This window comes from Acromyrmex echinatior, chromosome 1, assembly GCF_024713525.1.
Source record: "Acromyrmex echinatior isolate Ae372 chromosome 1, ASM2471352v2, whole genome shotgun sequence".
In the NCBI taxonomy this organism is placed as follows: Eukaryota; Metazoa; Arthropoda; class Insecta; order Hymenoptera; family Formicidae; genus Acromyrmex; species Acromyrmex echinatior.
In genome coordinates, this window is record NC_141852.1 from 14,586,323 (window position 1) to 14,610,271 (window position 23,949).

General features: G+C 31.1%; 1 protein-coding gene across 5 annotated transcripts in view; it reads right to left on the minus strand.

The window, feature by feature from the left end:
- Positions 1-23,949, minus strand: part of LOC105146940 (dipeptidase 1) — a 116,116-nt gene that overhangs the window by 14,738 nt on the left and 77,429 nt on the right. For all 5 annotated transcript variants that reach the window (XM_011057599.2, XM_011057598.2, XM_011057594.2 and 2 more), the window contains 3 exons: positions 20,549-20,725; positions 19,347-19,431; positions 9,429-9,504 (listed from right to left, as the gene is read on the minus strand). In XM_011057599.2, coding sequence (XP_011055901.1) covers positions 9,429-9,504; positions 19,347-19,431; positions 20,549-20,725 — 338 coding nt within the window. The remainder of the gene's footprint in view (positions 1-9,428; positions 9,505-19,346; positions 19,432-20,548; positions 20,726-23,949) is intronic.

Consider the following 23,949-nt stretch of genomic DNA (forward strand, 5'->3'; position numbering starts at 1 on the left):
ATCTGAATTATAATTGCAGGAAGTCACCAATTAAAATTTCAGTTTTAGTGAAGAGGAGATGATATCTCCTCGTTCGTGATTCGTGAGAATAATGTTCGTCTGCGTTTATGAAGCAGTCACGTTCCTTCATTTTCGCAATTGTCTACATTTTCATTAATTTATCTCCGGAATATTATTACGGGAACGAATGCATTCGATACCTCTTTCGTGAAGATACATTGAATCGCGTTACTGATGGCGAGCGGGAATGAGCCGGTAAAAAGGGTTACACAGAATTTCGACGTTCTCATTACGGGACGTCATAACGAGAGCTCGAAGAGACCTGGTTACAACAACGCGGGGGTGATGGAGGCAAGGGGACGAGCTGTCGAAAGCTGCTCTGCTGACAATGTCGGGCCAACAAGAGTGGTTAGAGACTTATTCATGGCGCGTCGTGTCCCGGCTGAAACTGGCAGTTATGTAACTGTATATTGTACGCATCGGCCGACCGCATCCAGAGAGCCGTTATTCCAATTTCGGAAATTTCCAAATCGTGTATGTCCATCATCATGCACTGCAAACGCGAGATGATCGCCCGCGAAAACAATGCGCAAATGATCTCTGATTGATTATATTCGATTTCAGGGTGGCTTTTTAGAAATAATTATAAGCACGAGATACAATTTCGATAATAATTTAGTTAGTAACGATTAGATTTCTTGGAGCATAAATTCCTTTGAAATAAAAAGTAACTTTCAAAGAATCCATGAGCATTATAGTTTCTATATACATTTGAAATTTATGAACTTAAGCTGAACTTTTTTATATAGTCAATAAACCTCATTTACCCTTGGGCCTCAGATAAAAGATGTTACACTTAAAAGAAGTGCAAAACTTTGCATCCCACAAGAAAAGTGACACAAATAAAAAATATAAAATTGTTCGGCAGAGGGAAAAAATTGCATATTTAAAATAATTATTTATAGCGATATACATAAGTTAATTAAAGCTAAACATAAGAATATGTTTCAAATTTGAATCTAGATATCATGTAGGTATTAATTTTGTGATATGTTAGGCCTCTAAAACTATCGTTAAATTATTAAATATTTACATTTTGGTATTAAACGCGAATTAATCAGAACTAATTACAAACGGTTTGTTTAAAGTTTCAAATCCAAAAGTAATGTAGATATTAACTTTCAATACTAAAAAAATGTCTATTGTGATCGAAGCTGGATCTTTATTTCTTTAAATAATTCAATCTTGAATTACTAATATATGTACTTGCATATATATATCATATTGTAGTTTTTTAGAACTGCGCGCCAGATTGTTTTTCCGGACTATAAACGCAATTAAAACTACTCTAGTAATCGCGAATTAAATTGACAAGCAATTTAATAATTTGATGTTACCATCAATCATCATATTATAAAGATGTTAATATGTTGAAAAATTTATTGTAAAAAATATTATCTTTAAAGGCTTGCTCGTCGATTTAATTCGTAATAATAATTCAATATTAATAGTAATTCAAGATTGAATTATTTAAAGCAATGAAGACTCAGTTTCGACTGTAATAGGCATTTTTCTAATATTGATTGTGTTTCTCACATATGCGGTTCAAAAATAACGATTCTTAATATTGTTGATATTAACTTTGTTATGTTAAAATCTTTAAAAATACTATTCTTATTTTAATTTGTCATTTTTTCAATTTTCTATTTAAATTCAACTTGTATCACTTTTTTAATTAAAAGCCGATATATTTAGACCTCACAATCCGTATATAATACAAAATTCGAAAAATTTTAACGTACTATTTTTCTAGGAATACGATATGCTTTCTTTTATCCATGATCGGAAAAACAAATGGAAATCGTATCCTCAAAGGATACAATATATTCAGTGTAACTGAATCGCGCTATATTTTTATGTTGTTTACCAACGGAAATCTCTATTAATCCGTTCATAAATTTTCTATCATCGAAATGATGAAAAGTAATGATGATCAAGAAAGCAAAATTATTATGCTATAAATTAATCGACATACATACAATATGTAGAGACATTGGGATACGTGGAAATTGTTATGTAACTGCAGTGACAAATAAATAATCGTGCCGCGGGCGACTGTACGCTGATGAAAATATTGACCTGTCGCGAATCGCTCCTCGTTGGATGTAGTCCGTCGAAATGTGACGGTCCGAGAACCCGGGGTACCGTTGTAGAGAGCTGTTGGTTGACCACGGTCACGAACGTTGTTCTAATTCGTGAAATTTCCAATCCTGTCCGCCCGTCTCTTTATCGATCGAGATCGAAAGAGCGTGCGACTGCTTCTCACACGTACGAATACTTGTCGCCGCAGCGAGATACCTAGCGGCGAATTTCTGCAGACTAAATCTATAGTAAAAATGTGCGTTGCGTAGCACGTAAAAGTCATGCTATCGAACAACGACAATGCGGTTAGCGGACATCGATTCGCCTTTCTCGAGCGTCGAGGTTCTCGCTTTTTACTTTTTGCCCGTCTTGCTCGTACCTCGTCTATTTGCCCGTCGGTGCGACCGAATCGAATTCAAAAATGCCGTTTCCGCGGGAAAATACGTTTCGCTCAACCCTAGTGACAGTGATTTATGGATGGGGATGAAAAGCACGAAGCCTGGTAGATCGTTCCGCGAAAAGAACGACACGCGGATCTCAGTTCCTCCGGGAAAAACCTAGGCAGGAAGTGTCCATCGACGATCATTCCGTCCTTTTTCACGATCGTGACTTGGATGTTAAGTGACGATAAGACTTTGGATGTAACATTTACCTTTTGCTATCAAGTATACATATACAGGATACTACACAATTTTATCTGTAATTTCCCTGTGAATTCGAAATTAATTATTCCTTCACGGTAAATGCTTCTTTATATAATTTTAATTCTTTATATCAGTTGAACGTTGCAGTGCATGTCTATTGACAAATTATATACATACATGCAATATTTTATTAATAAACTCCTTTTCCTTTTAAATTTTAGATTTGACATCTTATCTTTTCTAACAATACATGCAATACGATAATGGAGACTAAACTCTTTGCTCGTCTATAAACGGCTACTCTTGGATGCGATGTGGTAACCAGTTTCTGATGGCAACGATATGAATTTTAATCTAGCGTAAAAGCTTATTGGCCGGCAGAACTATCAGCAGCTCCACATCCTGCCAGTTTTAACCTCCTCGCCCCCGTGTTTCCTACACGTCCCGTCGTCTATTTCCGCGTGTGACCCATTCTCTCTCTCTCTCTCTCTCTCTCTCTCTCTCTCTCTCTTTCTCCTTTAGAAATAATTAAACACATCCTCTGACGCTTTTTCCGACCCATCTCGTACGAATATTCCCGTCGCTTCTCGCATCCAGTGAGAGCTACCGGTTTGTATAGTCGATGAGACAGATACCTTTCATGATAACCGGATAAAATTTTAATGTCTCACTCAGACAAAAACGATAGTTGTCTTCCTTCTTGGCTAATGCCAGTATTTTTTCCAATATAAAAAAAGACATGTAACTTTACTTTGGCTAAAACATTTAGAAAATTTACAATACAAGAGTCTTTGCTAAATTTAAAAGTATTATAATATATCTAATATACATTATTTAATTATAATAATTATAAATACATAACTTTTTTATTTTAAAAGTGACCAAAAAGTTAAGTTTTTTCTGAAAATTGTCAAAATTGTCACCGTTCAAAAAGGATAATTAAAAAAATCATAAAAGAAGGCAGTTTTGAAAGAGTTGTGTGTAAAAAATGATATATCAGAATATATAAAAAAATTATTACATTAAGAATATTATTTTTGTCATTTTCGTTCATAATCTTTAAGAAATTGTACTGTTTGAGTTATGATGATTTAAAAAAAAAAAACCTTTTTAAGATGTGACAATTTTGACGATTTTTAAAGCTTTTGATAATTGATAAGATAATATTTATTTAATTTATTTTTATAGTAATAACTTGAAAATTATGTTTTTTGTGTTATTTTTAAAGTAAGAGAGCGATTGCAATTTGAAGAATGTTTTTTGTAGCTATATTGTTTCGCTTGATTGAAAAATTAAAGTCATCGATATAAAATTTATGAATTCGCAAAAAACTGATATCGTTTTTAGAATTCGCATATCAAAATATGACAGATTAGTCGATTTAATTTTCAGGCAACAGGACTGAATTTATCGACCAGTATTATATATTATTTCGTTATTTACTTCAACGGAGTTATATTTGTAGCCGCGTTGCAATGTGGACGTAGTAAAACCCACGAATTGAAACGGCTGACGAAGTGGAAATGCAACGAGCGTAGCAATAAATGCATTGATCGCTGAAGAATAAATAGCGTCGTGCTTTCGGCTTTCATGTGTTTCGGACCAATTTCGTACGTGAAGGCAATGAGCCACTAGTTGGTGCTACCCGCGAATCGAGGGTCTCCCTATGGAACGGTTCTCCCGATTAGCTCGTTGAAATTTTAACCACGCGCTGTCAACCGGTGAGTTAATTTAACGTGCAATTAAGAACGCGGCGTTTCTGTCGTGGATTCAGCATGACTGTTTCTAATGTAGTTGCCGGCACGGTTTCTACATGAAATTCGAGGACCGCGTAATTTCCTTCCCGCGGAACCAATTACTGATTAATTTGACAAATAACTGATGTGCAAATTTATCATTGGCAAACACCTGACTCCTCCTCTAATTGTTTATTGTTACTATTAATCGCTGTTGCTGTTATGATGTCTATTAGTTTAATATGTATATTGTTTAGTTTAATATGTATATTGTTCAGTTTATAATTAGGCTGACTAGACTTTTCGAAAGATATATATTTTTTTTCTTCACAGATTTTCAGAATGTCAAAATTTGAGATTTAAAATACTGCAAAATATTCTTAAAAAATTAAGTAAAAAATTAAATATTAAAATTATTCACAGGTTAATACAGGGTCCGGCAAAATGATCTCCCACATTTTTAAATTATTAAAGATTAAAATGTGGGAGATCATTTTGCCGGACCCTGTATATTATTAAATTGTCCTTTGTAATATTACTATTCTAGTTCTATATAGATTGCGTTTTAAGAATGATAATTAAATTCGGCAAACAGATTGCAGAATTAGAGATATCTGAGATGTAGTATATAAATTCACACCAAATTATTTATAAGCATTAAAGATCCATTTTAATCGTTTAGGACTTTTATTTCCTATTTGTATTCACATTACGGTGTACTAAAAGATACTCTGTTTAAGTAAAAAAGTTTGTAAATTTTGTAAATTTACAAAACAAAGTTTGCAATTTTTTATTTTAAGTGGTAGTTTTTAAGGAATATAAATATGGCGAATTACAGGCTATGTTTAAACAGTCACCTGTGAATATTAGTGAGCGTATTTCAGCGTTTCGTGTTAGAAAAAAAATATAAAACAGCTACCAAACTTCTAACATATTTGCATTTCAATGCACACACTAATACTATCGCACGTGCAATTCATGGGCAGGTAGTCGTCTAAACGTAATTTGTAATTAGCTATTGAACATTTATAAACTACTGTTTAAAATTACAAATAATTTTTTTACTTTTTAATTTTTTAAGAATCTTCTTGCTACAATATTTTGAATCGTAGATTTTAAAATACATTGTATATTCTTGAAGATTTTTAAAACATATTTAATTTTAAAAGTTTTTTTGTTTCGAAAAATGCAAATATCTTAATTTTTTATACGATTATGGCCGCATGCATAAGAAAATATTCGCAATAAGAAATTATGAAAATTTATGCAAATTCTGTTAGATCGGCAAATGAATTTTTTAGAAAAATAATTTATAGTAATTCTTCTTCGTTTTTTACTAATATTGGTTATTGCGATTAACACGTTAAAATTTTAACCAGGAATATAGTTGAAAATACTTCATCGTACGATTCGTCGTACGTGATCCCTCTGATACGGAAATAACACAGTTTTATCTTCAAAATTAAATATACTTGGCAAGAAAACGGTTTTTATCAGTAATAAAAACACGTTATTGAATTTATTTGCGGTGAATTCGCTGTGAATTCGGATAAAAGTCTCCCTGCGGATAAAATGCGTCTTGTCTTTTTAAAAAATTTGATCGATTGTTTACTTTTTATATATTTATGAAAAAGTTATTAGATGCCATTTCCAATATTCATTGCGAAAGGTTTAAAAAAAGGAAAATAGTATGTATGTGAATAACAGACTGATGTTTTTCTCTTTCTTTTCGAATTTCTGCAATATCTTTGCTGTTTTTCGTTGTACTCTCTAACTAAACGCAAATATGTTAGAGGTTTGCTAGCTGTTTTAGATTTTTTTCTAACATAGGTGGTGTAACTTTAAGCCTTGAATATTCGTGGCAAATATTAGAATCTCTTTTCTTTCGTAACGGAAGAAGCTGGAAGCTGGGTGCAGAGAAAAGAAGCATTGTTTTCATTCCAGTGGGACATTTCTTTCTTTGTTCGTATAACACCACCAAAGTGCATTCTTGTCATTCGCGTCGTTTTTCTCTAAACCATCGTAGCATATTCAGCAATCTTAGACTTCGTGACGAAACTGTGACATGTTTAAGAATAGGCAGGAAAATAATTATTGCAAATAATTATTGAAAATAATTATTTATCGCTTCATTACGTCTGATATGTCATCACGTTATCAATTTTTATTTGCCATAATTGGATGCGAAACCACTTTAATAAAGTTTTGATTTGCTCGACGTTCTTGCCAACCAATAAAAATGGAATTTAAAACGAAACAAAATGGAACATATTGATTGTTTCGCAGTTAAAGTTGACAAGTTTTAAATAGTAGTACAACATCAATTGAAAATTTAAAAAAATTGAAAATATTAAAATTTTTGTATTTTTTTCTTCCGAATCAAAATACGATAAAACGTAACAAATTTAATAAAAATTAGTGAATAGAATTTTCTCAACGTTTTAGGTGAATACGATTAATTACAATTACTTTATCTCCACATTATTTTTTAAAAATATTTTCGCATCCGAAAAATTCATCGATAATATTGGAAATTCAGGTATTTATGTGAAATTTTGTTGATTTAAAATTCGAAACGATATCGTATTTCTGTTTTTATTTTGAAGCCACGATAATTAAATATTTCTACAGAGAAAAAATACTGAAAATAATGTATAAAATAAAATAAAATTCTATGTATACGATTTCAACACTTCACTATTTAATAACCTATATGTTTATTTATTAATCTTCGTTCGCTTGTTTTGTAGCTAACTTTATTTATCCGTGAAATATAAATGAAAGCTCGCGTTCGATAGTTACATATACATATACGAGTATTCATAATCAGAGACTCATTTTTCGTTTACATGTTTTATATCTATGTTTTATCAAGAATCTTACATTTAATTATTTTTTAAACTTTAGATATTTATTTAGTTCTTAAACTTGAATTTATCATTTTCCCGAAGAAAGTAAAAACACTATAATCATTAATTATTTGCAGTATCGACATATAATATCTGTTTTCATGTTTATTTTCCTTGTTTCCCTGCATTCGATATTGTCACACTGGACAAAAATACAGAAAAACCGTAGGTATATCGCGACGGTTCGATCAGCGCGGCGCATTTTACGTCGTTTTGCTTCTTTATCGTTTGGTCTGCAAATCACGCTTCAGTGCATTCATACTGTTTTTCAATCCTGTATCACATACACAAGACGCGACCACCTGTGTTTTTCATGCAGAAAAACTCAACAACTTTTTAGTTACCTTCTCTATCTTAAATTTACTTGCGGTTAGAACTGTTTCTATCTATTTCTTTTTCTATCTCTGTTTCAGTCCTTTTCCCTCTCTTTCTCTTTTATGCTCTGTTGATTTTTTTCACCAAGCTTAATGCTAGGAGTCGCAATTTTCGCAATTCTCAAAGAGTCAGCATTTTTAACAAAAGGGGCCGACGTTCATGTGTTTTTATCCGATTCCCACGTCCAGCAGATTCTGTATTTCGAGTTATCGCGGCAAAGAAGAAACTCCGGGCGTCTTTTCCGCACGCGTTGAAGAAATTGCGTGAAAAGCACAACAAAGACAGGGATAATGGAATAAAATATAATAATATTGAGCGTTTTTTTTTAAACAAACGGCTATTAGTATACGAGTATTATCCGATATTTCACGAGAACGATTTTATGTATGGAATTCTTTAAAAATGCATCGGTGTGATAGACTCCCTCGTGGAGAATTTATGGGCTTTAAATGATATTCATGAAGTCGCTTCGACTAAACGATCTCCGTCGTACATTATTTTCCTTCCGTTTCAATCTTACTCTCGGGTTATAAGCGAGATGTATTGAACTGAACATTTTGATGGTCATCCGGAATCGAACTCGTAATCGGTTCTCATAAATTCTGGAAAGCGACTTCAACTGTCTCTGAGTGCCGCAAGTGATCGGTAGCTCTGTACGTATTGATCTACAGCCCGTCCTACATACAATGGTACAACCGAAAACTTCTCTACGTTTGCATGTACTAGTTTCGCAATCAGTTCGACGGAACTAGTACGCGCTTACGAATTTGCATTGTTTTCTCTTGGTAGGAAAGTCGTATATCGTTAATGCGAATGAAGCTACCGTTGCTTAAAATTAAAGTAGTTTCTATTGTCAAAATAGTTGATTATTGCCGATCATTTAACCTTAGTAGATAGATGGTTTAAAGATATTCAAGTGTTGATAGGTTCTCAGAACAACCCCCAAAAATTTCAATTTTATAGTTATATTTTTTATTAGTATATATTACGTATATAAATATATTACATATTATAAATTATTAAATCCTCACACTGAGAGAACAATTTTGCGATTATAATTACATGTTATCATTATTTATGATTTATTAATTATGATTATTACTGTTATAATATTAGTAATAAAATAACGATTGTAGTTCTACTAACAAAATATAGTATAGCAACTAAAAATAATTATAATTATTATAACCATAAAAATGTTTGCAATTACTGTAATTTAACTAATTCATCATTTTTGTCAATTATATACAAGTGACTTAATATTATCTATAGCAGTAATAATCATAATGATAACAATAATTATAGTTGCAAATATCAAATTTTTCTTTTAGTGCAGTTATATCCTTTAACAGAGGAATGTAAAAATAATAAAACTTCTGGGAATCTCGGCCATATCTTTGATTTTTCTTTTTTAGAACAAGATGTTAGAAAAAATTATGCTTGAGGTGCTGTAGTCATCCATCTATCTACTTAAAAAATTGTGCTACTCCAACAAATTGTGCTACTCCAACTTTAATTATGATATTCGTTGGAATATTTTCTCCTATACACATATCTGCCACGTGTTTGTACATAGTTGACATACAATTGTATTCGCGCCATTACAAATATGTCACACTTACAAATTGATCCCGTCGTATCCAGCCCCGATGCCGACGTGATCCACTCCGGCTATCTTCCGCACGTGATTGATGTGCGCTGTAACATATCACGAAAATTGCATGTATTAGGTAATCGTAGTAATGCCCGCTGCATGCCCTTAACGTCACCGAGATACACGGAACGTGTAGCTCATTTATCGTGTAACAAGGAGAATTACATTTCCCTAACCGCGAATTGTTTGTGAACTTGGCTGTGAGTGCAGCGCGATTTTTCTTTCTGCGACTAATAACACCGCAAGTTATTACTCTCGAGCGCAGCAAAGAAAATTACCTACACTTACATTATGTGTTTCCTTTATTTCCATTGTTACCCAGCAACGTATGTTTATTTTTTCTGCACATGTTTGATGTATAATATCGTATGTCCGTTGCAGCTGCGTTTGCCATCCTGGTTGCCTAGTTAGTCACAATTGCTAATCCAATATTGTACAATGTGCATAATTAATTCTTGCTTTTAATTAGAAGGAAATATTGTACTCATAAATTAAATAACTTATCGTTAAAAGCAATCTGTCCGTCGGGTGGATTTATCTTTATATTTAAAGTCGAAAGAGACTGTAAATTAATTTGCAATTAGCGCAGTCAAATCGCAAAAACTCAAAGGAAAAGGATTCACAAAGGCGCGTTAATCTTCAGTGGAGATATCGGGATGATCGAATCGGGATGTAAACGAATTATGATTTTACACTGAGAGAAAAGTATTTGGTATTTGTAACTATAATTGAATAATAAAATAATTATGGCTAAAAGTTCCATCTTTATAATTATTAATACTATTACTGCTTTATTTTTATGAAGAAACGTTATTTATAATTTTATATATCAAAAAGAATATACGGTTTTCGAAAGGATTATAAATTAGTTTATAAGAACAATTATATCTTTCTGGTATACATAATATTAAATGTACAATTTAATTCTCGATCCCTACATTTAATCGTGCGACTATTTATTTAAATTTAAATTTTTTTTCACTATATAGTCATTTTAAAGCTCCATCCTTCAGCTTTAAAACGATATGTAATAGAGTTGATGCTGCTGATATACTTCTTTTTGCATTTCAATTAAAGAAAAATGCCAAAGAGACTAAGGAAATGATTTGCTCGGCCTTAGAGAAAATGTCTTATAGTACATATAAAAAGTAGTTTCAAAAGTTTTGGGATAGCAATTTCAATCTCCAAGATGAAGAACGTCCTGGACAATAAAAAAACTTGAAGAAAAATTGGAATAGCCTTCAGAAGAAAATCTTTGTCAGACTCAAGAAGATTAAAAAATTGAAAGATTATTTTTATATAGATAAATAATATATATTTGTAAAAAAGGCCGATAATTACGTTGTACATTATAGATTTATAGAATCATGAATATAATTATTGTTAACATTATAGCATTATAACTTCATAGCATTATATTTACTATAAAGATGGAGTGTTTAACTATACTTATTTTATTATGCATTATAATTATAATACAAATATATCAAACACTTTGCTCTCAGTGTGTTTATTGCTGCCAATCGCATTTGTAAATGCAATTCTCTCGTAACTAGCAAATTTCAAAGTGTTTCCTCTCGCGCTAAAGATGGATAAAATCGAATAATAATTTGAACATGTACAATGAGATCATGAACGTACGCATAAACAATGAAAATTTGCATATCCGTCAGATGGATGTTATTGTTAACTCGGAAACGGTTGCACTCGCGCGCGGATATAATTTACACCTCGGTAACATAATATATCGCGGATATAATTTACACTCTACAGAGACGTATAAAATTCAAAAGACAATTTCATATACTCATCAAAATTATGAACGTGTTTCTCTTCTCAATAAATTGAATCGCTTATTGCGTCATGAATTATCAAAGGGTGCAATATTTAATACATTTTAAATGATAAGTATTTTAAAAGTAAGAGGATTATTTCATATTAAACGAATCGATTAAAAAATTATTTCCATATTTATCTTATGTATTCTCAATTTAATTAAATAATCTGATATAGCTCGATGTCGATGCAATTAATCTTTTGAAGATCGGAACTTTCTAACAAGATAACTTATGGAAATCCTTGCTTTATAAAAGTTGTCGGAGTAGTTGAATTCGAATTTTAGAATACTGATTTCAAAATATTTAAATTTGAAAAAACAATCTGATATGTGTATATATATATATATATATATATCGTGAAAACTCGGTTTAAATTTAAAAAAATATCTGAATCTATTGTGAAAACTCAGTTTTAAGAGGTTCTTGATATCTCTCAGCTTGAATGTGGCTTGAAAATATCGAATTTCAAACGGACACTAACCTCTATAAAGGGGGATCTAGTGTCACAGGATTCATAATCAGAGTTTAAAAATCAGTTTGGAAATCAGTACACTACTCAACTGTTTACGTACTGAACTTCAAATAAAACGAAACTCGTAACTCGATGTACTAGCAATTAAAAACTCCCTAAAACTGAATTTTATGATAATCAAATTATTTTTAAAAAATTCTGATCGAATATACATTGAATTCACTGTTTTGATTTTTTTTTATTTCTGGCCGTAGAGTCGAATAAAACATTTTCGAAAATTGCTCCATAGACCGTTTCAAAAATTTGTTTCATAAATTGCATTATTTATAATGTAAAAGGGATAACATAAAATGGGGTTGCAAATCCACAAAGGATTAATTTTATATTGTTTAGTATACAACATCATCAATAATTTTTACGTGAGAACGTGATTTTTTTCTGTGAATATTCTTTATAGAATATAATAATAATAATTATTATATGTATTATATGTATATATATTATAATATTATTATACTTATACGGAGTGACAAAAAAGTTTGTGTAACAAAGTTTTGTGTATTTATTAAAATCATTATCTAAGTAGCAAACAAATGTTGTTTATCATCATTTTGAGAGACGTCAAACTACTTGACAGAGTCTGACCGAAACTTTTGCCTAAACTGAATCGAAACTGAATCGAAAACTCTCTACATGTATGTCAATTTCAATCGTAACCGAAATTAAAAAAAAAAGAATTCTATAAAGGTCATATGTATAGACATGCCCATATATCACATATTTTTTCATAAATATCATAATTTATTGAAACAATAATTAAATTTCGGGCAAAATCGAAAACCGAAATTTCGATTATGTGTTAATTTTTGCCAAAGAATATAATACTTCTTCTTCATAAACATCAAAATTTAATTATTAAAATACAATAATTACACATATTAAAATTAATTATGAAGAAGAGCTATATGGTTTCAGTCGAAATTGATACATAATGAGTATTTCGACAGAAGTTTCGATTGGACTCTACTCGAATACAAGTAACATATATTTTAAAAAACAAAATCTGTGTTAGTTATATTAAATACCAAAAAGATATCGCACCAAAAAAAATGTTCATCGTATGATGAATCAAAGATCGCTCTATTGGTTGTCTGGAAAAATTTATTCATGAAAAGATACATGACCATCGTTGATGTGTTTTTGAAGTATTTTAAGTCTGTATCAAAGCTAAAGGTGGTTATTTTGAAAATGTTAATTATTATTTTTGATATTTAATAACAAGATATTTGATATTTAACAACAGAGTTTGATTTTTTTAAATAAACATTATTAATTAATAATTTGATAAACACAAAAGTTTGTAGCCAAATCTTTTTGTCACTGTATACCATACTGTTATTATTATTATTATTACGATTATTATCTATTATAGAAATTATGCGTTTCGCGGGTTATCTCCGTGACCATTATTAGAATGCCGATGTTTCATGAAAACTGCAGTTCACTTCATCAAGACGAGGAACAGATATTGGCTATTACTATCAAGCTGCTCCTCGTCCTGATGAAGTGAACTACAAGGTTTACGAAACATTGGCATTCTAATAATTGATCTGGAGATAACCTGCATAACTTCGAATCTGTACAGAATCTATCTATAAAACCTTAAAAGTATTATTATTATTATTATTGTTATTATTATACGCATCGGCAAATCATTAGTTACTGATCATTGTTAGCTATTTCCTTCTACTAATAATATTGTAACAATGTACATTAGCGTTCAAAAATCAATAAAAAAAAATACTGTAATATATCTAATAAACGTTAATGCATTTACAAAGCTTTGTATACATAATGGATAACGGTATGTCAGTCACGCAGACATGACATGCATAATCGATCGGATAAATGACATAATTCATAGCCGATCAGACTGTAGAATAACGACGCGCCTCATTGCACCGCAATTTTGTTCGGGCACGAGTTGCCGCGTGATGCAGAACATATCAGAAACGTCACAAATTTCGATTTTCGCGTTTGCGCTGCGTTGCACCCGCGTTACATCTCCATTATATCGTAAATTATGTGTCGACCGGCTCGGTGCGGTCTTTCAGAATTGATCACGATTCAACGGGGCACGTCGTTACCAGCATGGTTAGAAAATCACGTTATATGATGAATAAGGAGATGAGCGGATAGCCTAGCCTCGCTGAGCGGAAATTCTGACTTTAACCAGAGTTTATAATTTCTATTATAGATTGCATAATTTCATAAAAATTCCTCCTATATTTATTAAAATTGGAAAATTATCTGTATCACGATATTAATTGCAATTCAATGGAATTCTCCTAAAAAGATGGAAGATTCGTGCAGAGAGATCTTGCGAAGTGTTTCCGTTGAAAAGGACGCGAGCAATTTTGTCGCATGACTGCTGCATGTTACTATAAACGAAGGAAGTTGCATTTGCATTGCATGCGTCGTGACGGTTGTACCATTAGCAGGCTGCTGCGAGATCTTTCGATTTGCATGTACGACGTAAACAGCGCGGTTGACGTTTGTTTGGGCAGAATAACGTGCGAATGTCTCTTGGGATGCAGTGCATTTTAATGCTTCATGTGCGGAACACGTCGCAGAATATACAAAGTCCTACAAAGTGAGAATGAAGAAACGATGTTGCATAAAATGGCGAGTATATTCCTAAAACGAGATGTATTCTAATGGAATGCGTGACAAAACACTGACGCGAGGAAAATCAATTCTATTGTAATTCAAATTTTATAATTGTTTTTCCAATCAATTGAAAAAACAATTGTGCTGAAAGATCTACAATTTTGTTGGATATAAATCTGAAAATAATTTTGGAAATTGGTTGTTAGAATATCAACACTTTTCGCAGTATTGCTCATCATTTTTTAGTGTTTTTGACATAATTATTTTGATGAGCTAACAAACTTATTTTTAGATCCGCATCCAGTAAAATTTCAGAACTTTCAGTAAAATCGTTTTTTTTTTCGTGTAAAAAAATGAGAATATGTCAAATCTATGAAGCCTGTTGAATGTAATTTAAAAATGTAATTTAAAAATGTGTGATACGAATTACAAAAGATTTAAATAGCACATTGCTACGGGTCGAAAATAACTTCCGTAATATATGTGATATATACGTATCCATCGTCGGAGATGGAATGCTTTTCGGTCGCAGTTTCATTAGCAGTGAGCTCAAATCGAGAAAATTGCATTCAAACGGTAAACAAAGAAGGAATTATTCGACAAACGTAATATGGGGAATTGCGAGCTGCGATAGCACGACTCGCCAGCTGTTATTATTAACCGGGAGCGATTGTCGCGCCTGTGATGCGGTGATCATCATGGGATCCAGCTAGAAAGGGAAACAAGATAGGATGAGGGAAAAGGGCGAGTGTGGCGAGAGCGCTCGAATCAATCATTAGTGTAATATTGGTGCCAATGGCCACATGGGAGAGAGAAATGCATTACAATTCGCGAAATTATCATTGCGAGTCCGCTGTCTAACGCACTTCCCGTTCCGCACAAATAATTTTCTTCCCCGCTCTCTCCCTCGGCGGACATAATTTTCTCCGCGGCTCGGTGGCCGTCGATGTAAAGCAATTAGAGATGCTGCCTGCGGAAGGAAGCGATTATTCAGGCACCCGGTTACGTCTGATTATGCTACGTCCGATGTGCGGCCGTCCGGATCAGCAATTATCATTTGCTCTTTCTTTTTGTTGCACGATATTTGAGACGCAAATGTACTGCATTTTGAATAACATTTTATTGTTGCGATCGCTGATGTATGCGAATTGCTGATTAATAATTGTAAAGTATTCCCATATTGATAGAAATGTTTAGTATAAATAACTTTTATTTTGTTGGAATTACAGGAACTTTTTTTTTATTTAAAAATTGTGTTGTTTTCCAATTAAAATTTTTTAATTTAATTCTAACATCATTCTAACCAAAATTTAGTTATCATAACAATTTTTTAATTTAAAAATAAAAAAGTTTTTTCGTAATTCACATATCAAAATAATAGTTATTTATTTCAAACATTTCTCTCAATACATTGAAATATAATAATACTGGACGTGTTGCTAAGAAGTGATAGAGTGCGTATGAAGTGGTATCTTTATTTTTGTCGAATCAATGCGATATGGATTGTAAGAAGTGAACTAAAAAGTGATCACTTAAGATTTTTCCATATTACCCAAGTAGAACATAATCATAATAATATTATAAAGACACAATCTTAATTGTCTAAATAATTTATAAGTTCATTTTTAAGTATCAAATGATGAACATATAATATCATTATGACTTAATTATGATTCTGTGTCTACTTAGATGTCAGTGTATTATTAAATTTAGTGGATGTCATCAATTGAATATTTGTTATTTTACAAAAAAAATTACTGTGAGTGCGCATTAATAATATATGTATTGTATATTATATAATTTGACATTATCTCTGTGTCTTGATATATTGTTAAATGCCCATGTTTTGTGAAAATGATTATACTATATCAGATTGTTTCTTGCTCTGAAATTAATGGAATTAACAAACCGCATAGCTGCTTTAAGGCTCTTTTCTCTTAAAAAGGCATCCACAGAAGCTTCAAAAGTATTATCAATAATTTATTGACAATAATAACATTACATTTAGTGTTTTTGTGTGCTTTGTTACACGCTTTAGAGGACTTTCCTTATAAAATAAACCGCGTAGCTGCTTTGAAGCTGCTTGAATTTTTACTTGAAAAAAACATGGAAGTCTTAAAAGTATTATCAATGATTTGACATTAATAGCATTACATTTACTAGTTTTTTCCTTTTTATACCCTGTGAAAAATTTTCTTTACAAGATGAACCTTCAATCGAGTATGGAATTTTTAGAATGAGGACTAAAACATCCAACTCCACAATCCCATGTAACACATAGCAAACTCTTATTTTGTAACTCTTAACGATGTAATAGTAAAACTATGTAAAAGTATCAATGTTGTTATACATATTATTATTTTGCAGCTTTTTTATCATATATAAAATCTGCAATGTAAAGATACCGACACTTATTAAGAATTGAGGTAACAATTCATGTAATATCAGTGATAGCATTCAATTCATATATACAATATCGTGAAATTTACAATCGTAATCCGATATGTATTTATTATATATCACAGTGCAATATTACTATCCGCTTATTTTTGTAAAGAGTATATGTGAAAACACCGGGTAATGGGAACATAAAGATTATTACGATCCTAGGAAAACTACAAATTTTCTAGGGTACTGAATCGAGACCAATTTTACACGAGAGATTTCAGAGAGATTAGCGAATAAAAAGTGGGCGAAATTAAAGAACTTATTATCTCGCATTTATTATCTACACGGGGATTATGAATTACGAATAATTGTTATGCGTAATTCTTCTACCGCGAAATTCCACGGAAAAGAAAGTGAGAAATGATTCGCCCTTTTCAGATCAGAATTCACATTCGCGTCTACAAAAAACTGTCACCGCTTGGCAATACCACAAACGGAATTGGCTGCTTCCACGACACGGACGTTTCGCTTTTTTGTCATGTTTGCCTGCAGAAACACTCGATTTTCACAGGATGCACTCTGAACCGCGGTTTGGCCGTGGAAAGTGTGAACTTTAGATTACGGGTTTCACGGATTTCGCCCCACACAGGATAGCTTTGGTTTCACGATCGATCTCGCTCGTTACGGAAAGATATACGGTTAACTTTATAAAGTGTGATATACTACATTATATTAAATGCTATGGAAAATATCACCCTGTGCACAATTTTATTTTTATTTTAATATATTTATATTTAATAATTCTCTCTCTCAAATTAGTTCGCATTGTAAATAAGAAATGTTATAAAAGAATGCAACTTAATTAATTAGCAAAGAAATGTTACATATTTCAAGTTTCAATTTAATTCCAAATAGAGTTTCTCGAAGCTACGTGCTAGACTAATTAATCCCATTCCCATGATTCGTACATATCTAATTGTATAACGCACACACATAACCATTTATATTACCGGTACGGTATGAAATGTTAATATCTTCGGAACTTTGAGCCGTCCTGTAATAATGCAAATATGATAACAACCCGCGAGAATTGGCACCTAACGCGAAAACTCATTTACACGCTTCAGCAGACAAACGCTTCGGATGTTCCCTTTACAACAGCGACGTTGAAAGCTGTGGCTTTATAATCACGACAAACACTTTAGTAACAAACAGAACGAGCTAATTGAACGCGATTTTTATTTCTCTCTTAATTAGTTATCTTATGTTAGAAGTGTGGAGAAGATTAGAGATTCTCTAATTATGTCCATTTCTACCAATATAGATTAACTCTAATCTCGGTTTAATTTACTTTTTATCTTTTTCTCATTCTTAAAACTGAAGAAAGATAAAAAGTAAATTAATCCAAGATTAAAGTTAATCTACATTGATAGAAATGAACAGAAGAGATGAAATAACGTCAAGGTTAAGTCGGTAATGTCATTTTTCAGCAAAAATGTACGACTGTAGTAGTACATTTATTAGTCATATTACATCTTTAATTTGCTGTAAAGTAGTTCCATCAATCAAAAAAAAAAAAAAAAAAAAAAAGGAATGTATTTCGTGATTCTATAATAATTAAATGATCTAATTAAACGATCATCGTGATTAAAGCCACAAAAAGTAAAAGCACATGAAGAGAATGTTTTTGCTAAAGTATCTAAGAATTTAGCTACAAAAAATTTTATTGAACTGTTAAAATAATTATGTAGGACGCTCAAACCGATTGTTACAATATTAAAATTGTTTACAGCATTGCTAATCATGCTTGAGTTTTCTTCACTGCGAAAAAAATGTTGATTCAATTAAAGTCTATATTACTGGCTGACTAACTAAAAATAATTAATTCATGTATATTTTTATTGACATAAAAGCTTGATTATTAAAATAATAATTTATGCCTTTATGTCAATAAAAATATATATGAATTAATCACTTATGTTAGTGACAACCCGTAGTATACTTTAATTGAATCAATAGCATTTTTTTTCCAGTGTACATAATTATTTTGACAGTCCAACAAAATTATTTTTAAATCTGTATCTATCTACACATACACCTAACTTTTTATAGATTCTTTAATAAAAATCATTCCTTTTATGCATGCCGAATGTTGTTATATCGGTGAAAAAGTTATTTTAATCAATGTCATATTTATTTTTCATTCCGGAAAGAATATGGTAAAATATAGGTAAATACAGAAAATGGTTGAATTTATCAGATATTGAATTGCATTACGTGTACATTGTGTTGTTTAAAAAATTCGAGATAACAGCGTACTTCGATAAACAAATATCGAGCTTTAAGTCCATATAAGCACGTATAGTGTTTGCAATTGAATGAATTTCACGAAATTTTATTTAATACATTACGAGTGACAAACAAGTAGATACGGATGATATCCCTTTTTACGGATATAAGTTTCGTGATTGCTGTTAATGATCAAAATGAAACAATGCTAATCGCAGTAAATGCTTACCTGCTACATCCTCAAGCGTCGATTTTTCGCCACAGCTGATAAAATGGGGGTAGAAGGATACCATAACTATACCACCGGTCTGCGCCTGTAAACAAAATATTTGTATTCCTCTTAAAGTAATCGTTGAATTAAGTAAAACATAAAAACGTTATTTATTTATTTGAACGGAGAATAAACAATTATAATATACTTAATATAAAATCATAATTATATATCTGTCTCTTATATTAATATAATTTATAAGATTTAGAGTTTATATAATCATAAAGCGATTATATTAGGTGTTGGAATTAATTCGTAGCGTTTTTAATGAAAGAATGTTATTTATTTCACATGAGCATTAAAAAATACATTAATGAAAGTACTTCCCATCACTTGTAAAACGCTACGAATTAATTCCAACACCTAATAATTTCTATAGAAAAAATAATTTTCTTGAAATATTAAAAAATTTAGCTAGGTGCAGATTTGAAAATAATTTTTATTTAAAACCATCAAGATATTTATATAGGAAGCTCACGATGAGCAATAAATGCTGTAAAAAAATTTTGACATTTCAGCTTAAGCATCTTATATAATTATTATAATAGTTTAGCAAAATTATTTTCAGATTTATATCTAGTTAAATTTTTAGAAACCTTCCTTATAGATACTTATTTATAGAATTAATCTAATGCAATTTAACCCTTTATATTCGAATGGCAACTTTCAATTGGTTTCATGCAATTCTAGTGGTGAGTGAGAGGCGACAATGACTGTTACGTTTAATTTGGGCAATAATGACTGTTTATGTTTAATTTGGGCGAAACATAAAAATATAATAGTTTTATAATTAATTTATGTTTCATTTGATGTCACAGCTATAAGAAATTCATCAAATTCTATCAAAACAGCCTCAAGTTATTGATTCCTCCTAATGAAAAATGCGTCGAGTGCAAAGAATTAATACTGGTCAATTTATTACTGAAAGATATTAATTATTTATTTAGGATGATAAAAACACTAAATAACATTGTTTTTAATACTTACAATAAATAATTAATTACTGTTTTTCAGTGTTGATTGGCCAGTATTAAATTGATCATTATTTTTGTAAAATTTTAGTAAAATCGTTCTTTCTGTGCAATCATCGCGTTATATAAGATTACTTTCAGTGAATATATTATAGCGTTTGTTATTTTCTGTTTCGTTACCGAACTTACCAAAAGTCGCAGCGCGTGGTCAGGCACATTTCGCGAGGAGTTGCAAAGAGCGTGAGCGCTGCTGTGACTGAAAATCACTGGCGCCCTCGACGTCGTCATAGCTGCCAGCATCGTGGGCACCGAGACATGAGAGAGGTCCACCATCATCCCAAGTCGATTCATCTCCAACACGACACTCTGGATAGTTTCACGGGTGCAACGTTAAATAGTTTCGATACTCGTGGACACGCCCGCTTTCACGATAATGGCATCGAGGCACCGCGGATTAAAGTACTATGAAAAATCTCTCGGACTTCGCGTTAACATTGAAAGTTATGTCTTCTGGTACATCTTTTGAATATTCTTGCGATGAACTAAACGCTAATCCGGATTACATAGACTCACAGAGATTCGCGGGATCCGCTCGAGGATGATTTAATGTATATATTATCACACAGTTCTCCTTATAAATTTTCTCCTTATAAAATTTTCTTTTCGCAAATTTATGATTATGGCTGTGATAAATTTTTCGAACGAACCATTGGAAGAAAGAGTACCTCTTGTTCATTGTTATTGCTTTCTTAAAATTAAAGTAGGACGAACCGAAAGTTTGTTACAGTATCTGTCGGATTGCTTTTAGAATTAAATTTGGCGTTAGTAGTGGAAAGGAAGGACTAGTTTTATAGTGCGCGCACGTTAGGTCAGTGACACTTATTGCACGGATTGAGTTTCAGAACGAATACTTTCGAAGCTGCTCTCTTCTCGAGAAGAATGCCAATGCGAGAGGCAGTGGCCCATAGAATAAATCGAAAAGTCGGATTTCCTAGCGCTGCAGTCGCCAATCAATATGTTTAAAAGACAGCAATTGTATCTGAGATTTATGTAGCGATATTTCGCAAGTCGTATTACTCATGGAACATGACGCAATATTTTAAAGCTAACAAAACATTTTCAAAACAACCAACAAAATGGGTAAAATAAAATTTGTATTAAGTCTTTATAATAGAAAAATTAACCCTTTAATGCCATATATTAGGTGTAGTAAAAAGAAATCCATTATTTTTCCAATAGATGGCTTTAGTAATCTGTATCTCGTCTACGCGTGATACAGATTACACCTAATACTATCTATATACAATACCATTTTGTCATTTTGTCATGGGCAACACATTGACATACTCAACTTTTGATTGCTTATAACTTTTAAATAAAAGAATTTTATTACAGCTCAATAAAGGGACTTGATTTATAATTTTTTAAACAATACACATCCATTCATATCTTTTAATTAATAGCTAACTAAAATACATTAGCTATAATAGTCAAAAATTTTAGGATATTTTTATGATAATTTTTGTCAATCTATTTTTCAATTATATTATAAGTTAATAAAATTCTTGCTATAAGTTAATAATATATTATAAGTTAATACAATTCTTGTTATTTACTTAAAAATTATGATATTTTAGATATTATTAAATATATTATACACTATATTAAATTTTTATTTGTCAAAATTCTTTATCTGAGTAATATACTAAAATTACTCATTGGTCGGAAACTTTTGGCAGCTACCGTAAATGTTACTCTATTACTTAAACCTACACACACATCTACATTTATTTTTTATTTTTTATATCTTAAATATAACAGTTTTTCTTATCCTAATTTATATTTTAATATTACGTTTATTCAATTATTGCATAGTTTTCATTTAAAATCTTAAATTTTTCTTTATTCTCATGCACAATAATATCACGAAATCATCTTTATTAGTGAAAAAAGTTATAAGTAATAAAATAAATAGAAGTTTTGAAAAAAAATTTTTCGAAAATCATTTTTCGAAAAGAAGCTGAATATATCACCGAGATTGAAGTTAAGAGCTTATATTTCTGTGTGCGATGATTGATGATTGTATTAAAATCAGATTGCGCATAATTATAATCAAATCATTATAAATAAAATTAATGATAGATAACAAAAAAGATAAAAACATAGTTTTTTTAAATACATGTGCGTTTTACGAATATAAAAACAGTATCTATATAACAACCTCATAAAACTAAAAATAAAAAAACGATAAAAATTGAAATTTGCTAGATTCTTTGGCACGGAAGAGTCATTCTTGTTAGGAGCCAAGTTGTCGCACGAATTCCGATTTCTTTTCTGCGCGGTGAACGTTATCTCCGTTAAACGAGAATGCTTTGTTAAACTGGCAACGTGATAAACTGAACGTCTTAGGATTCCTTCTCGACTTTCTTATTCTCCAGGCTTTGCCATAGTTGTGCCTCTGCTTTTTTTCTCTCGCAAGTCGTGACGGATTCTTAGCGTGACTTCCGTCTCGTTTTCATTGTGGATGCTTCAGGCACGAAGCTGCACAAGAGAGATTCTCGAGGTGCTGACGGATAAATAGAAAAAACTTTTTTACATGTGTGTGTAAATCTTGTTACAGATTGAGTGACGTGTTAAATTGAGGATTAGTTGTAGGAAACACGTAAAACATTAGTAATCAAATTCTTGCATGTAAAACTTTTATTCTTTTTTTAAAATAAAGGTAATACTTCTTTATAATATTTCTTTTTCATTTATTTCAAATAAGTAAAAAAGGATTAAATACAGTCGAGATTAGATCGTATATATATATAATGTCTAATATTTAATTTATATAAGCGGCCGAGGCAATATTTTTTCGCAATAAGTTTATTACAGTTTTTTAAGATTAATTTGGGGAATTTTTGGGGGGATTATTACATTTCAGATTAATTGCGTTAATGTCGACAACCATATCGACACGTAATTATTATTTCTGAAGTTAATTTATTCGTTTGAATAATATATATTATATATTAGTTCAACATCTTAATACTTAGTAGTGGCGCTTCGGATTGTAATGTTATTTAATTTATATAAATTTTAAATATTGGAAGTACAATATTTAAATATTGTGTGTGAAATACAAAATTTATATATAAATATTAGGCAAGATCTCGATCGTATTTGACTTTTCTCTATTTACTTACTTACATATACATAAATTTTAAATCTTCCATTTATATAAACTACCCTAATTATTGTCGGACTTAAAATGCAATCATAAACTAAAACTGAAATATCATAAATTAATTTGATTGTCAATTTAATGATGCTAATAAACATCTTAAAGTTTCTGCCAAGAACTTATTGCGAATAAATATTATCACAGAGTAATATTTATTACAAGTTAATTTTTTTAGGAAATTAGAATGTGTCAATGTCTTCAACAAGATTAAAATAAATTTTTAAGTTGGTGAAAACTCGAAAAAAATTTTATTGCATAAAGTTGTGAAAAAAAGAGAGAGTGCAAGTGAAATTAGCTATGTGCGAGTGATAGGATAGTTCTGTTGGTCTTGTTCGCTAAAAGTCTTGATGAAAAGAGGAGAAAG